The sequence below is a fragment of the Arachis hypogaea genome, chromosome 8 (genome assembly GCF_003086295.3).
Source record: "Arachis hypogaea cultivar Tifrunner chromosome 8, arahy.Tifrunner.gnm2.J5K5, whole genome shotgun sequence".
Classification (NCBI taxonomy): Eukaryota; Viridiplantae; Streptophyta; class Magnoliopsida; order Fabales; family Fabaceae; genus Arachis; species Arachis hypogaea.
Genome location: NC_092043.1, coordinates 4,084,938 through 4,101,600, shown reverse-complemented (window position 1 = coordinate 4,101,600; position 16,663 = coordinate 4,084,938). Strand labels below are relative to the sequence as shown.

The following is a 16,663-nucleotide window of genomic DNA, read 5'->3' as shown; positions in this document are numbered from 1 at the left end:
GTCCAAGGATATTCGGAGAAGAATTTTTTACTTTTTATTAAAGCACGGTTGGACACAGCAGACACGCGTATCAGACGAGTATCAATGAGTGTCGTGTCTGAAATATGTCTGATACGCGGACATGGCAACTCAACAAATTTTTCGAACACCACACATACATAAACCCCTCCAGACACAATCTCCTCTCCATTTTGGCGTGCTCTTTCTCTCAATTAGGGCACACAGAAGATTGAAGCTCCTAATCTCCCATTCTCAAGCCCTTTGTGAAACCTCGTTCAAACACCCATTGACCATTGTCACTGGTCATACGGTGTTCTTCTTTGAAATCGGCATTGCTATGCTTCTGCTCGACTACTTCTTAGAACCTGTTGCTTTGTTTTTGCGTTGCACAGCTTCTCCGCACCGCATTGCTCTCAGTCACCATGCCACCAACAGCGGCCACAAAATGTGAAGGTTACTACTCTGCTCCTGCTCTTTTCCTTTTGGCATTGCTCCTCTTCATTTCAGTACTGGTGTTCTTCTCGTAAGGAAGGTCAAAAGTCCCTACTCAGTTGCTACCTTCCTCCGTTAAACCTCACTTCATGTAATGCTTCTGAACTTTTTTTTTCTAAAATAGGGTTAAAATTTTAGCTTGTTATTATAATTTATAATGTTTGATTTGTTCTAAACTTGTTATTATAATTTATAAGGTTGATTGTTATTTTGAACTTCTGATTCTTGTTAATTTATTTTTATTATTGTTGATTTGTTCTCTTTATTTTGTTTTAATGCTCTTGTAAAATTAAAGAGGGTAGCCTCAGTCCTTGTTTGGTTATGTTTTATTTTGATTTTAATTAAAACATGTTTTGATTATTGTGATGTGTGTTATTTATTTGGTTTTCATTTGTTCTAGTTCTAAATAAAATATGTTTTGATTATTATTGATTTGTTCTGATTTTAATTAAAATATCATTACAAAATTTTTGTTTATTTGTATCACTTTTTTTTTATTTGTGGAGGCTTATAACTTTCACCAAATAGTTTGTGAGGGTTTCTAAAATTCCCAAAATTTGAGGTGCTATGAGGTCTTTTTTGGGAGTTTTTAAAAACCTTTACAATCTATTCGGTGAGAGTTTTGTGTGTGTTTAGTAGAGGTTTTATATTAAACTTTTGTGGCGATTTTAATCACTTTTGTGGCATTTTAAAACCTCCATAAATTGATTTTTTAATTTAACAAACCTCCATACACCCCGTAATTATTTATTTATTTTTAATTTTAAATTATTCATTAATCTCATCTCATTTACATATTCTCAAATTAAAAATTTATTTTTTAATATTACAATTTAAAAACTAAATCTTTTATGACACAATTTCTCAATATAAAACATAACTCTATATATAAAAAAAATTCTCAATGTCAATAATTCTAAACATAATTCATAACTATTACTGTTTTTCTTTAAAAAGTAAAATAAAACAATAACTTCAATAAAGCATCACAAATACGCTGAGCAGAAATCAAAAAGAACTAGTTTTCAGCTTGTTCTGTGTTTGTGACTTCTTCTTCACTTTTCTAAAATAGATAAAAGCATAGTCAAAGCTTCGAATCAAATCCTATTAGAATTGACTAAATTACAGCTCATAAATGTTATTATAAGGGTGAACCAATCATGAGGGTGAACATATAAAAAGATGTGCACCAGATGGTATAATGAAAATGAAACAGCAAGATAGAAAACGAAAGAATATGAAATGAACATTAAGTGGTTCGGTTCTAACCATGGTTCTGAAAATTAGACGAACCGGTCAATCGAACCAGTTTAACTGGGAATCAGCAATAAAAGCAGTTCGGTTCGCTGTCTATAACTGCTGGAGAGAGAACCGCTTGAAAATCATTGAATCGACCGAAAACTATCCAGTTGGACCGGACCGATAACTGGCTGGTTCGAATGAAATGATGCCGTTTTGTTTATTTGTTAAAAAAATAATACAAAAAAGCTTAATTCGTGAACTAACCCCCTATTCTTCCCCCAATTCGTGCACTCTTTTTCCCTGGAGACCTCTGAAGCAAAACAAAAGTGCAAAACCCTAGCCCTTCATTGCCGCCGCTATCCCAAGGTTGTCAGCGCTGCCACCGTCCCCAGGTCCTCAATGCCGCCGCTTCTTCCTCTTTCCCATTTTGCAGAACCCAGGTAGCTCGAGAAGTCCAAAAAATGTCGCGTCGTCTTCTTGCTCGAGTTTGAGCTGCAACCGTGGTCTCGCCATCGTTGTCCTTCTCGTCTCGTCAGTGTTGTCTTTCTCTCAGTCAAGGTTAGTGGTTTGAACTCTGAAATTTTAAATTACTCAAATATGCAATTTCTAAAATTAGTAATTTATGAATCTGAATTCTGAAGTTAGTGATTAATTTTTGATATGTTACTGATTCTGTTCTAATATTTGCTTTTGTTATTGATTCTGAAATTGAGTAATGGATTTGTTTCTGAAATTGAGTAATGGATTTGTTACTGATTCTGTTCTAATATGTGCTTTTATTACTGATTTGTTATTGATTCTAAAATTGAGTAATGGATTTGTTTCTGAAATTGAGTAATGGATTTGTTTCTGAAATTTTTTATGATAAATAAATATTTTAAGGTTCTAAGATCTAACAGGAACAATAGTAAAATGTATGCAAATTAGTATTTATTAAAGCTCACTTTTACATGTTATTACTGCCTATATAAAAGTATAGCTACCACTAAACTTAGTAACCCTCATTAAATTACCTTTGCTATACCATCAATTAAATATCCTGAATACTAATATGCAGTTGCTATTTCAATCTGCATTTTGCATAATACTGTCTAAACATGCTGCTGCTACTTTAATAAGCATTCTACAATATGCTTTAATAAAATGGCTCAAGATTGAAGATGACGAGGCAATCTTCTTCAAGAAGCAACATGTACAGTGAGATTACCACCTCTAGAAGAACTATTTCTCATGATCTCAAATATGTGTTTTGATGTTTTTTGAGTTTGATCACTGTCTTTTTCTTCATTGTCTTGTCTTTTTGCTCCTTTACTACTCTCTGATACTCTATGTTTTTGCAGTGTAACCTTTGCTCGTTCTTTCTCTCTAAAAAGGTGATTATTTATTGCAGGATTGGGGCGGCAGCTCTGGCTGGTTGATAGAGTTGTGATGAACGGATAATTTATACGCTTTTTGGCATTGTTTTTAGGTAGTTTTTAGTAGGATCTAGCTACTTTTAGGGATGCTTTCATTAGTTTTTATGCTAAATTCACATTTCTGGACTTTACTATGAGTTTGTGTGTTTTTCTGTGATTTCAGGTATTTTCTGGCTGAAATTGAGGGACCTGAGCAAAACTCTGATAAAAGGCTGACAAAGGACTGCTGATGCTGTTGGATTCTGACCTCCCTGCACTCGAAATGGATTTTCTAGAGCTACAAAACTCCAAATGGTGCGCTCTCAACGGCGTTGGAAAGTAGACATTCAGAGCTTTCAAGAAATATATAATAGTTCATACTTTATTCGAGATTAGACGACGTAAACTGGCACTCAACGCCAGTTCCATGTTGAATTATGGAGTCAAACGCCAGAAACACGTCACGAACCAGAGTTGAACGCCAGAAACACGTTACAAATTGGCGTTCAACTCCAAAAGAAGCCTCTGCACGTGTAAAGCTCAAGCTCAGCCCAAGAACACACCAAGTGGGCCCCGGAAGTGGATTTCTGCATCAATTACTTACTTCTGTAAACCCTAGTAGCTAGTCTAGTATAAATAGGACATTTTACTATTGTATTAGAAATCCTGGATTGTATTTTTGATCCTGTGATCACGTTTTGGAGGCTAGCTATTCGGCCATGCCTAAACCCCTTTCACTTATGTATTTTCAATGGTGGAGTTTCTACACACCATAGGTTAAGGGTGTGGAGCTCTACTGTACCTCGAGTTTTAATGCAATTACTACTATCTTTTATTCAAATTCAATCTTATTTCTATTCTAAGATACTACTCGTACTTCAATCTGATGGATGTGATGATCCGTGACACTCATCATCATCCGTCCCTATGAATGCGTGCCTGACAACCACTTTCGTTCTACAAGCGAAAGCTAGAGTGTGTATCTCTTGGATTCCTGATGCACGACGCATGGTTGCCCTCGCCTGACAACCGAGCCTTCCATTCCGTAAGATCAGAGTCTTCGTGGTATAAGCTAGAATTGATGGCGGCATTCATGAGAATCCAGAAAGTCTAAACCTTGTCTGTGGTATTCCGAGTAGGATTCCAGGATTGAATAACTGTGACGAGCTTCAAACTCGCGATTGTTGGGTGTGATGACAAACGCAAAAGAATCAAGGGATTCTATTCTGACATGATCGAGAACCGACAAATGATTAGCCGTGCCGTGACAGAGCATTTGGACCTTTTTCACTGAGAGGATGTGATGTAGCCATTGACAACGGTGATGCCCTACATACAGCTTGCCATGGAAAGGAGTAAGAAGGATTGGATGAAGGCAGTAGAAAAGCAGAGATTCAGAAGTAGCACAGCATCTTTATACGCCTATCTGAAATTCCCATCGATGATCTACATAAGTATTTCTATCTTTATTTTCAGTTTATTTATTATTATTATTCGAAAACTCCATAACCATTTATTATCCGCCTGACTGAGATTTACAAGATGACCATAGCTTGCTTCATACCAACAATCTCCATGGGATCGACCCTTACTCACGTATGGTTTATTACTTGGACGACCCAGTGCACTTGCTGGTTAGTTGTGCGAGGTTGTGAAGAAAGTGCTGAGTTAGTAAATGCGCACACCAAGTTGACTGCCATTATAAGAGATCACAATTTCGTGCACCAAGTTTTTAGCGCCGTTGCCGGGGATTGTTCGAGTTTGGACAACTGACGGTTCATCTTGTTGCTCAGATTAGGTAATTTCCTTTTTTGTTTTATTTTCAAAAATTTTTCAAAAATCTTTCAAAAATTTATCACCTATTTTTTGAAAATTTTCAGAGTTTTCAAGAATGAATTCTAGAGTTTCATATAACATGTTTTAGCTTGGCTGGCTATTAAGCCATGTCTAATTCATAGGATTTTGATTGAGGACTTTGGATTCATTACTTTCTTTTTCCTATATGATTTTCGAAAAATATAAAATAAAAAATAAAAAAATAATAAAATCATAAAAATAAAAAATATTTTTTGTTTCTTATTTGAGTCTTGAGTCAACCTTTAAGTTTGGTGTCAATTGCATTTTTCTAAAAAATTTATGCATTTTTCGAAAATCCATGCATGGTGTTCTTCATGATCTTCAAGTTGTTCTTGGTAAGTCTTCTTGTTTGATCTTGATGTTTTCTTGTTTTGTATCTTTTGTTGTTTTTCATGTGCATTTTTACATTTATAGTGTCTAAACATTAAAGATTTCTAAGTTTGGTGTCTTGTATGTTTTCTTTGCATAATTTTTTTTTCAAAAATATGTTCTTGATGTTCATCATGATCTTCAAAATGTTTTTGGTGTTCATCTTGACATTCATAGTGTTCTTGCATGCATCATATGTTTTGATCCAAAATTTTCATGTTTTGGATCATAATTGTGTTTTTCTCTCTCATCATTCAAAAATAAAAAAAATATCTTTTCCTTTTTTCTCTCAAAATTTCGAAAATTTGGGTTGACTTAGTCAAAAAAATTTTAAAATTAGTTGTTTCTTGTAAGTCAAGTCAAATTTTCAAATTTTAAAAAAATCTTATCTTTTTAAAACTTTTTCAAAAATTAAATCTTTTTCATTTTTTGTATTAATTTACGAAAATCCTTTAAAATATTTTTCAAAAATCTTTTTCTTAATTTTATCTTTATTTTCGAAAATTATGCTGACAATTAATATGATTGATTCAAAAACTTGAAGTTTGTTACTTTCTTGTTAAGAAAGGTTCAATCTTTAAATTCTAGAATCGTATCTTTTAGTTTCTTGTTAGTAAAGTAATCAATTTTAATTTTAATCATATCTTTTTATCTTATCTTTTATATCATATCTTTTTCTAAATTTTATCTTTTTCAAAAAAAATTTGATTTTAAAATATCTTTTCTAACTTCTTATCTTCTTATCTTTTCAAAATTAATTTTCAAATCTTTTTCAACTAACTATTTGACTTTTTGTTTGTTTCTTATCTTTTTCAAAACCACCTAACTACTCTCCCCTCTCTAATTTTCGAAAATACCTCCCTCTTTTTCAAAAATTCTTTTTAATTAATAAATTGTTTTAAATTTTAATTTTAATTTTATTCCCCCTTTAATTTTCGAAAATCATTAACTCTTTTTCAAAAATTCTTTTCGAAAATTTCTCTCTCTCATCTTATTCTATTTATTTATTCAATTACTAACACTTCTCTTCATCTCAAATCTCTGCTCGTATCCTCACCCTTGTGTTTGGATTATTCATTCTTCTTTACTCTTATTCCATTTCTTCTTTTACTAACACAAAGGAATCTCTATATTGTGACATAGAGGATTTCTCTTCTTTTTCTATTCTCTTTTCTTTCATATGAGCAGGAATAAGGAAAAAGGCATTCTTGTTGAAGCTGATCCTGAACCTGAAAGGACTCTGAAGAGGAAACTAAGAGAAGCTAAATTACAATAATCCAGAGACAACCTTGCTGAAATTTTCGAACAAGAAAAGGAGATGGCAGCCGAACCCAACAACAATAATGCAAGAAGGATGCTTGGTGATTATACTGCACATATGTCCAAGTTTGATGGAAGAAGCATCTCAATTTCTGCCATTGGAGCAAACAATTTTGAGCTGAAACCTCAATTAGTTGCTCTAATGCAACAGAATTGCAAGTTTCATGGACTTTTATCAGAAGATCCCTACTAGTTCTTGACTGAGTTCTTGCAGATCTGTGAGACTATTAAGACTAATGGAGTAGATCCTGAAGTTTACAGGTTCATGCTTTTCCTTTTTGCTGTAAGAGACAGAGCTAGAACATGGTTGGACTCTCAACCTAAAGATAGCCTGGACACCTGTGATAAGCTGGTCACGGCCTTCTTGGCTAAGTTCTTTCCTCCTCAAAAGCTGAGCAAGCTTAGAGTAGATGTTCAGACCTTTAAACAAAAAGATGGTGAATCCCTCTATGAAGCTTGGGAAAGATACAAGCAAATGACCAAAAGATGTCCTTCTGACATGTTTTCAGAATGGACCATGATAGATATATTCTATTATGGTCTATCTGAGTTTTCTAAGATGTCACTGGACCATTCTGCAGGTGGATCCATTCACCTAAAGAAAACGCCTGCAGAGGCTCAAGAACTTATTGACATGGTTGCAAATAACCAGTTCATGTACACTTCTGAGAGGAATTCCGTGAATAATGGGACGCCTCAAAGGAAGGGAGTTCTTAAAATTGATGCTCTGAATGCCATATTGGCTCAGAACAAAATGTTGACTCAGCAAGTTAACATGATTTCTCAAAGTCTGAATGGATGGCAAAATGCATCCAACAGTACTAAAGAGGCATCTTCTGAAATAGAAGCTTATGATCCTGAGAATCCTGCAATGGCAGAGGTAAATTACATGGGTGAACCTTATGGAAACACTTATAATTCATCATGGAGAAATCATCTAAATTTCTCATGGAAGGATCAACAAAAGCCTTAACAAGGCTTTAATAATGGTGGAAGAAATAGGCTCAGCAATATCAAGCCTTATCCATTATCTTCTCAGCAACAGACAGAGAATTCTGAGTAGAGTACCTTTAACTTAGCAAATTTAGTCTCTGATCTGTCTAAGGCCACTTTAAGTTTAATGAGTGAGACAAGATCCTCCACCAGAAATTTGGAGGCACAAGTGGGCCAGTTGAGTAAGAAAGTCACTGAAACACCTCCTAGTACTCTCCCAAGCAATACTGAAGAAAATCCAAAAAGAGAGTGCAAGGCCATTGATATAATCAACATGGCCGAACCTAGAGAGGAAGGAGAGAACGTGAATCCCAATGAGGAATACCTCATGGGACGTCTTTCAAGTAAGAAGGAGTTTCCTATTGAGGATCCAAAGGAATCTAAGGCTCATATAGAGACCATAGAGATTCCATTAAACCTCCTTCTGCCATTCATGAGTTCTGAAGACTATTCTTCCTCTGAAGATGATGAAGATGTAACAGGAGAGCAAGTTGCTCAATATCTAGGAGCTATCATGAAGCTAAATGCCAAGTTGTTTGGTAATGAGACTTGGAAAGGTGAACCTCCCTTGCTCATTGGTGAACTAGATACATGGGTTCAGCAAACTTTACCTCAAAAGAGACAAGATCCTGGCAAATTCTTAATACCTTGTACCATAGGCACCATGACCTTTGAGAAGGCTCTGTGTGACCTAGGGTCAGGCATAAATCTTATGCCACTCTCTGTAATGGAGAAGCTAGGAATCATTGAGGTACAACCTGCCATATTCTCCTTACAAATGGCAGACAAGTCAGTAAGACAAGCTTATGGATTAGTAGAGGACGTGTTAGTAAAGGTTGAAGGCCTTTACATCCCTGCTGATTTCATAATCTTAGACACTAGGAAGGAAGAGGATGAATGCATCATCCTTGGAAGACCTTTCCTAGCCACAGCAGGAGCTGTGATAGATGTTAACAGAGGAGAATTAGTCCTTCAACTGAATGGAGACTACCTTGTGTTTAAGACCCAAGGGTATTCTTCTGTATACATGGAGAGGAAGCATGAAAAGCTTCTCTCAGTACAGAGTCAAACAAAAGCCCCCACAATCAAACTTTAAGTTTGGTGTTGAGAGGCCACAGCCAAACTCTAAGTTTGGTGTTGAATCCCCACATCCAAACTCTAAGTTTGGTGTTGGGACTCTACCTTACTCATAGTTAATCACCATTCCTCAATATCTCATCTCTCATTAACACGTGAGCGGGATACGACCACCATCCTCACAACCATTCTCAATTCTAGCTCATTCTCTTCATTCAGCCATGCCAAATCAGTCCACAATTCAAAACCGAATAATATCAATCCACAATTCAAAACCCAATACTTTTCTTATTAAGTACCAAACTCACATCATCATCAATTATCATCAAAATCATATTTTACTTCATTCATAGTCATAATCATAATTATTCACCATCATTTCTCATATCAACTCACTAGGCTTCTTCCCTAACTCTATTATCCTCGATTACACTGGCTCTATACTCAAAACAGAGCTTACAGGAGTTTGAAAGGCTCGAAGAATGATTAAAAATACAAAAATATAGTTTTTTTTCAAAACAGGGTGGTCATGTGTACGCATGCCACCCCTCACGTACGCATGAATGTTGAAATTGGAAGATCGTGCAAGCAGACCACCTCTCGCGTACACGAGAGTATAAAACAGAAGAGGATCCGCGCGTATACATGACATACCATGTGTATGCATGATGTGAAAATGGTCATTTTCGCGTACACAAGCCATGTCCATGTATGCAAGAGTACTTAGCAGTGGCCAATGCTCGCATCGCGTGACACCTGCGCATACGCATGCATATCAGAAATATCCTGGTTCAACTACACAGTGCAGTGTAGTTTACATCCAGTCTCCATCACAACAATGACGAAATTTTACTATCTTTGAACAAGATTACACTCTTTAATTTCCCTAGGATTCTACCCAATCTAATCTGGGACAAACCCAACTTCTACTCAAGCCAGATTTGACTAAGAACTCACACTAGCTTTCAATTGCAAAGTGCTCACCCAACTTGCAAGGGAATCCCCTTAGGATCATGACAATAAAACAGAAATACATATAAAGGATATCTGAAATAAATATTTGACTTTTTCTCCAAGTCTAACTCTCTTGGCCTTTTTCAACTCAATAGCTTTTTCATACATTCCTTACTATATTGCCTTTTTCCATTGAGACAAAGAAAGATTAAATTGAGAAAATAGAATATTCAATAAGAATCATGAAGGAGAAGAATGTAATAGCTCTGTAATCTCTAAGAACGCAAACTTTGTGCTCTCACTCCTTACTTCAATCCTTGGCCGTTCACCCATTTAATAGAGGAGTGAAGCTTCTAAAGCTTGAAACTTTGCCGCAGCACATTTGACTTCTTCTCCCAAAAATCAGTAGCAGTAGCGGAGTCACAGAAGAGAGATAGAGTAGAAGCAGTGACTGAATCATACATGCATTCATACCTTCTATCTTCTCTTTCATCTTTTTTCAAATTGCTTCTTGAATCTGAGCCGTGCATTTGAACTTTTCCCCCAAGTTTCTTTCTTCACCCTTGATTCACAGCAGAGCTCCATGATCTTCAAATCTTGAGCTTTCCAATTCGATGCATGCAAGGAGAATGTTTCTTCACCAATCTTCAATGAAGCATAAATTTGGAAATACTTTTTGTGATTTGTCTTTCGGATGTGATCTTTGCCTTTAGCTCTAGCTTCTTTGACTTCCTTCTTCTTTCCTTGAATTGGTAACCCACTTTTTATACTTTGATTTAGCCTAATCAGAATTTCTCTTTTTTCTTGCTTTTCTTTTATGATTTCATGTGGGTGATGAAAAAGAGAGAAGAGAAAGAAGAGAGAGTTTGGTTCGGTAGCTTTATAGTTTAGTTCAAATGAAAATGTAGTTTCATTCTTTAGTTTGCAACCAATTTGAATGAATGGACTTGGATTGTCTAGTTGGGCTTGTGTTTGTCTTGAGCCAGATTCTTTCTTTCCTTCTTCCTTGTAGATTAGCTACTCTTTCTTTGGATCAAATATAATGATATGAGGCAGCCGAGGCTTGGGCTAGTGGCAGGATCTGCTGCCTCCCAAGTAGCTGCACCCAGGTTCAAATCCTAAGAGAGGAATTATGAACCTTTAAATGAACTCATGTAGTGTGTGTGAGTGTGTTGTGTGGGTGTGTAATACATGAGTAATGCCTAGGATTAGGGACTGTCTAATCCATCTGACCAAAAAAAAAAAAAAGAATATAATGATATGAGTGAATATTGGATCTAAACTAATGTTGGACTTTAGTTGCTTGTTATTGGGTCAGAAGCTAGTTGTTGGGTCAGTTTATTTTATATTAATTTTCTTCACACTTTAACAAACTAATCACATATATAATTGATTTTTAATCCAATAATAATGTTTAGTTATCATTTATAATATGTTGTTAGTTCTTCAAACTCAACAGATTAAATTTTATTGGATTTTATTATGGTTATATTAATGTTTCAAAAGTTTAATATCTATGAATACTCGTGAATATTCGGTATCTCCACGGAGAAAAATAAACGGCAACCAATGATAAACATGGAACCAAGATGAGGACATTTTACTAAACGGGAACAAGGTGAAAGAGAATTCCTACTCCCATAGAGACTCATTATCATCCTTAATCTCAATGGCGACCACTACCATTACATCGGGAGGAAGACTTGGCTTAACCACAACCAAATGACAGAGCCAATAAAAAATTTTTGACAATCCCCAACACAAAACCTCCTAGAAGACAACAACCCCACATGTTCATATCTCTGTCCAATTTACATTTGTACTATAGTGCTTTTCTTGGAAAAAAAAAAATATCAAAACGACAATATTGTTGTACTTCACTCATCCTAGAACAAAAAAAAGACCCCCATTTTTTTTCTTTGCTTTATTTTAACTTATCAATATATTTTAGTGTTGTGTCTTTTCAGAAAAACCAAAATATCAAATTAATATTTTACTTTTATCAATATATTGAAGGAGCCAGACTTCGTAAAGCCCAGAGAAAAAAAAGTGCTAAAGCCCATCAGAAAGAAATACAAAATCTTAAAATTTTAAGGAGATTTTAACAAACAAAATAAAGTTTGACTTAAATAAATTTTTGATGGTACGTGTACATTAAAATTAACCGTCAAAGTTAGTTACTAATATAAAATATATGTTGAAATCCAAATATACATTGAAAATAAATTAAATCACACATATATGTATATATATACAAATACATTAGTGATTGATTTTAGTGGTTAATTTTGGTGTACGAATAAAATTTTTGACAAATTATGTTATGTTGATATGGAAAAATAGCAATGGATTCAAATATTAATGAAACATTTTTATTAAAAGACTATCAATGGCAAGATGAATGGAAAGAGAAACTTCAAGAGAAAAAATTATTAGGTAATTATTGACTAAAAAGAATTGGTTGGTTCCTGATTTTTTTATTTGGCCTAACTTTTTATTTTAATACCAAGCCATAGCTTCTTAATTATTATATTCCTTTTTACAAGCACACCGAATACAACATCTTTTCTGTTTTCAAGATACAAAAATTTTATAACTTTATACGTTGAGATAGAAAAATATTCCTTTCTATCTTTCTATTTCTATATTTCTGTTTCAAAAATAAAATCAAGTACATAACCTTAGCAAAAATGTAGACAGGTCACAAATCTTTTCTAGTTTCTGTTGCTATATATGCGACTTCGAACACAAATTTGTCTAATATCATGAAGGGTTAATTAATTAGGGTGCCATTGGCATATGCACGCACAAGTGGTTCAAATTTAAGGCTTGTCAAAAGAAAAATCAACATTATGAGTTTCCTGTCTGTTATTTGGAGGTCCATGTCGATGTGATGTTGTAATCTCATTGAGTTGAATATGATGATGATGAGTATATGCTAATTCAGTCTCAGATAACTCAGTATCAGAAGGGTATGAACGTGGAGAATAGAGAACACTCTCGGTATCTGTGTGGTTGCTACTAGGCTTGTACTTGTGAAGCAAATGAATTGGCGATGTTCCTTGGCTTGGTGTTGTTTCTCCACTCATGTAACCTGAGTTACTAACATTATCCATCCCTGCTTTCCTTAACTTTGTTCTGTTCTTTGCAGTCTTTTGCCATTTCTTAATGGCCTTTGCTGTTTGCTCCTCAAATATTGCTTTCTTCATGTGTGATCCCATCTGCAAGAAAATGAACATGTTTGCTTTCATTCAACTAGCTAGCGCGACAGAGACAAGACAGAAAACTTGTAAATAGTATATACCTGGGTTATTAGGGCATAGAGGGGGAATGTAATATAACTGCATATGAATTGTAAGAATACCCCAAGGATGACCCTTATCAGTATTAGTTTCAAGTTTTCATGGAAGCAAGACTTGATCTTAAACTCATACTGCATATATAGTGAAGAACAAAAAAATTATCATTATTATAAAGTAGCAACATTAGGAAGCCAAAAATATAATATAAGGTGATCCGGTGATTATAATTCGATTGTAACAAAAGATAACCTCATATAAAAACGACCAGTTACTCATGAAAATATTATTCTCATATGACCATTCATTGTGACTCTTAACAAACCATTTATAACGTTGGCCATTCGTACTACAAATCACTTATAAAAGAACTTCGCAATGGGTAAAACATGTTCATAAATCGAATTTATTATATTCGATTTTGGACTTCTGAATATAATTCGAATGAATATGATTTGATTTAGTAGGTTTAGGAGTTTAAACGTTGGGTTGAGAAGCTGATGGTAAATCAAATCAATGGGTTTTGAATTGTGCCCCTAGTGAATCGAAATAAATAGTTTCGATTTACCATTTCTACTAAATCAAATGTAATGGCTTCGATTTACAACCATTGAAAATCATTGATAAATCGATAATGAAGTCGATTTACTTACATAAAGTTACATAAAGTCTATATATAGAATTCAAATTCAGTTGGTTCGAATTACAAATCACTTTCAACCAATCCCACCAAAATATATTAAAATATTCACTCATATTGATTTGAGCTATAGACTTTTCATTTCTCTTTTATATGTATCTACATTCTGTGTTCTTAATTTATGAAGCATACCTCATCGTCCAAATATATTTAAGAGGAGTGTTAGGGGACAACATGTTTTGTAATTTGTAGCTATCAATTAACCATCATTAGTATTTTTAATGGTGTGAGATTACATCTAATAGTATGAGATAATTCAATTTTCTTTTGCTGGTTAAGTGCTTGATAAATTTTAATAAAAGTGTTGCCCTTTCAAAAATTTAATTCAACTTCAACTTGACGAGTAATATCAAAGAGGGTTTAATCATGCAAGAAGATAATGTAGAATTAGTACTTACCACTGTCCAGAGGAAAAGGGCTATTTGAAAGGCATTCTGCACGGAAACAAAAAAATATATGATTATAATACTTTTAATGGACTGCAAAATAAGCATGTCACACTCACACACACCTGGAATAAGGTGAAGTGTATCAAGAATAGGATCCACTGGGGGCGATTGAACCAGAAATACTTGTTATTTGGCTCCACCACTGGCACCCCTCTTACAATTGTGGTTCTATCTTGGATTTCTTGCGCCATTTCCATTATTATTAGCTCAAGCTTCGTACCAACTAATAAAAGTATCTGCAAATTGCAATTGCATGCACCAATATTATATATATATACACATTAACAAGTTATTATTAGTAGTAATGGTTTCAGTTTCACGATCACCACTAATGGGATGAATGAGAGCCAGGTGAGCATGTTCCATTCTGCAAGAATACAGTAATTAATTAATTAATGTTAATTAAGTAAGCCTCCAATATGGGAAATAATATGCTTATGAGTGTGTTTAAAAGAGAGCAAGAATATTACTATAAACGTTTAAAAGCAGAAAGATGATAGCAGAAACCCAAAGTGGCATACTGCAAAACAAGAAAACATTAACATCAAAATTATTAACATTAACAAGAAGCTAAGATGACACATCACACACACACACATATACATATATGTATAACAATCTACCTGATACCAACAACCACTTTAAAATCGTCCTCCATAGATCTTTTGATATACTTATGGAAGTTGAATTTGCTATTGGGGCCAAGATGTGCCTGTTATTAATTATAATGAACTCAGGTAACAAATAGAACTCAACCATAATAAGCTTGGAATAATTACTTAGCACATACATTTATAAATCCATGTCGCATAGTCATGTAATCAACTTTGGTCACAGATGCAAAGAATTGCCTGAAGAACGCCACCTACATTATTGTATATATATTTTGAGTTTCTTATTATTATTTGTAGTGATTGAAAGAATTGATGGAAGTAGAACTCACAATCCATCGAATTCCGGGCATCCTAGACCACCCTGAATGTTGCTTAACAAATGATGTTTGATGTGCTAACCTGAATCTTGCAGGATCTAACACAAGAGATCAATATTATTAGTATATAATAATAATAATAAGATTAATAAGCATATATACGACTATCATCTGATAAAATTACCATTTGAAAATTGATACTCCAAGGAGGATGTCTCTGCTTCCCAAGACTTCCATTTCTTCATCTGTTAAGAAAGTTCATATAATACCACAAACATCAATTCATAACTGATGATGTATGTAAGTTTATTTATTAAACTTACTTTTGCTTGAGATAGGACCATAGTCATGACGCTGTAGAAAATGTGAGAAACAGCGAGGACGAATATAAATATATGCAACTGGTGCAACCCTGAAGCAGATATCAGTGGCACTTTACCCTGCCTTGCCAACAAAATAGGAATTTAATTTCTCATAATATAATATATGGTGACTAATTTTTGTAGTATTTTTATTCTGATATAATTGTAAGTTATAATTTGAAAGTTGATTGTCCCTGACTTTGGTTGAGCAATAGTCGTCGCCGGAGATAGAAGTTGCTAGAATGCGACGCCATGACAACACATCATTGTCGTCCTCCGTCTCAAAAGAAAGCAAGTGTCTCCTACCATCACCACCATGTGAAACCACCTTCTTGCATGGAAGCATGGTGTCCCCAATACTGTGAGGGATGCATATTTTCTTTATATAATTTGTTCCAAATGTAAGTAGAAGCGATAAGAATCCTAACAGCATTAATTCTGCAACAAATTCAAATCATTTTGGACTCACTCCACTATATGTACATATATTACACATAAGCTTATGACTTAATTAATTACCTGATTTGATCTTCTCCAAGGCTTCATTCATTGCCTTCTTTTGCTTTTTCTGAAACCACTATCATGTATATACATACTATGTTGTTAGAAAATCACTACTAGATATAACCCTATCCATTTTGAATTTTTGGAAGAAGTGGTTTGAGGCATTACCTTTCCAAGAGAATGGATTCCATGTTCAATTAAGACAGAGAGGATGACAAAGACACTGCACACCACAGCCACTGCCCAAGTGGGTGTTTCCTGAAGAGATCTTTCTCCTGCTCCTCCCTCTCCTCCTGCCATTGTTGCCTAGTTAGTTTTGCCAGAAGAGATTATTCACCAATGCAATATCTCTAGTTATAGAATAATGTTTTTGTCATATGCTTCTGAGTTTTATCTGCTGAGACCGTAGTATTGGTTATCTCTAGTTATAGAATAATATATAACAACTAACATTATATATAATAATAATAACATTGTTCCAGTTTTAGCCGGCCTTTGGAATTTTACGATTTATATATGCTCTTATCGTAGCTGAACAAGCAAATTAATAAAGCTTTCTATTGTTTTTACCCCAATTATTTCATTAACCATTTAGTAGCAAGTGGAACGTGTCCTTTGGACTGCTTTTTCATGATTTCTTGTTACTCCATTGTCTCTGTGTTTGTATATTGGAAACTACTTAAAACTTATATTAACTTTATTACAAAAATATCTAACTAA

The 16,663-nt window shown here is 34.4% G+C and overlaps 1 protein-coding gene, 1 long non-coding RNA gene and 1 other non-coding gene across 5 annotated transcripts; 1 reads left to right on the top strand and 2 right to left on the bottom strand.

The window, feature by feature from the left end:
- The first annotated feature begins 123 nt into the window (after window positions 1-123).
- LOC112708307 (uncharacterized) lies at window positions 124-3,969 on the top strand. 2 transcript variants are annotated; one of them, XR_003156299.3, is made up of 3 exons: window positions 140-2,292; window positions 3,125-3,202; window positions 3,313-3,969. It is a non-coding gene; the product is annotated as an uncharacterized lncRNA (long non-coding RNA). The 2 variants fall into 2 exon arrangements; XR_011864450.1 differs by having other exon boundaries at window positions 124-2,292; window positions 3,125-3,969.
- A 3,102-nt stretch (window positions 3,970-7,071) lies between these two features.
- Window positions 7,072-7,175, bottom strand: LOC112708629 (small nucleolar RNA R71). The gene has a single exon (XR_003156475.1). It is a non-coding gene; the product is annotated as a small nucleolar RNA R71 (small nucleolar RNA).
- A 5,087-nt stretch (window positions 7,176-12,262) lies between these two features.
- Window positions 12,263-16,373, bottom strand: LOC112705732 (MLO protein homolog 1). 2 transcript variants are annotated; one of them, XM_025756658.3, is made up of 14 exons: window positions 16,112-16,373; window positions 15,959-16,016; window positions 15,639-15,877; window positions 15,401-15,517; window positions 15,262-15,322; window positions 15,090-15,175; window positions 14,937-15,011; window positions 14,770-14,858; window positions 14,617-14,666; window positions 14,473-14,513; window positions 14,209-14,382; window positions 14,096-14,131; window positions 13,003-13,131; window positions 12,263-12,919 (listed from the first exon to the last, which is right to left on the bottom strand). In XM_025756658.3, the coding sequence occupies exons 1-14, from the start codon at window positions 16,241-16,243 to the stop codon at window positions 12,521-12,523; spliced, it is 1,686 nt and encodes a 561-aa protein (XP_025612443.1). In that variant the 5' UTR covers window positions 16,244-16,373; the 3' UTR covers window positions 12,263-12,520. The 2 variants fall into 2 exon arrangements, with proteins under 2 accessions (XP_025612443.1, XP_025612444.1); XM_025756659.3 differs by having other exon boundaries at window positions 15,959-16,007.
- Between the last annotated feature and the right edge of the window lie 290 nt (window positions 16,374-16,663).

Bases quoted from the DNA above. Each gene is read 5' to 3' on its own strand.
- LOC112705732 (XM_025756658.3), bottom strand. From the start codon at position 16,243: ATGGCAGGAGGAGAGGGAGGAGCAGGAGAAAGATCTCTTCAGGAAACA. The intron at 15,878-15,958 runs GTAATTAATTAA...AATTTGTTGCAG, and splicing joins CTTGGAGAAGATCAAATCAG to AATTAATGCTGTTAGGATTC. The intron at 15,176-15,261 runs GTAATTTTATCA...CTCTTGTGTTAG, and splicing joins GGAGTATCAATTTTCAAATG to ATCCTGCAAGATTCAGGTTA.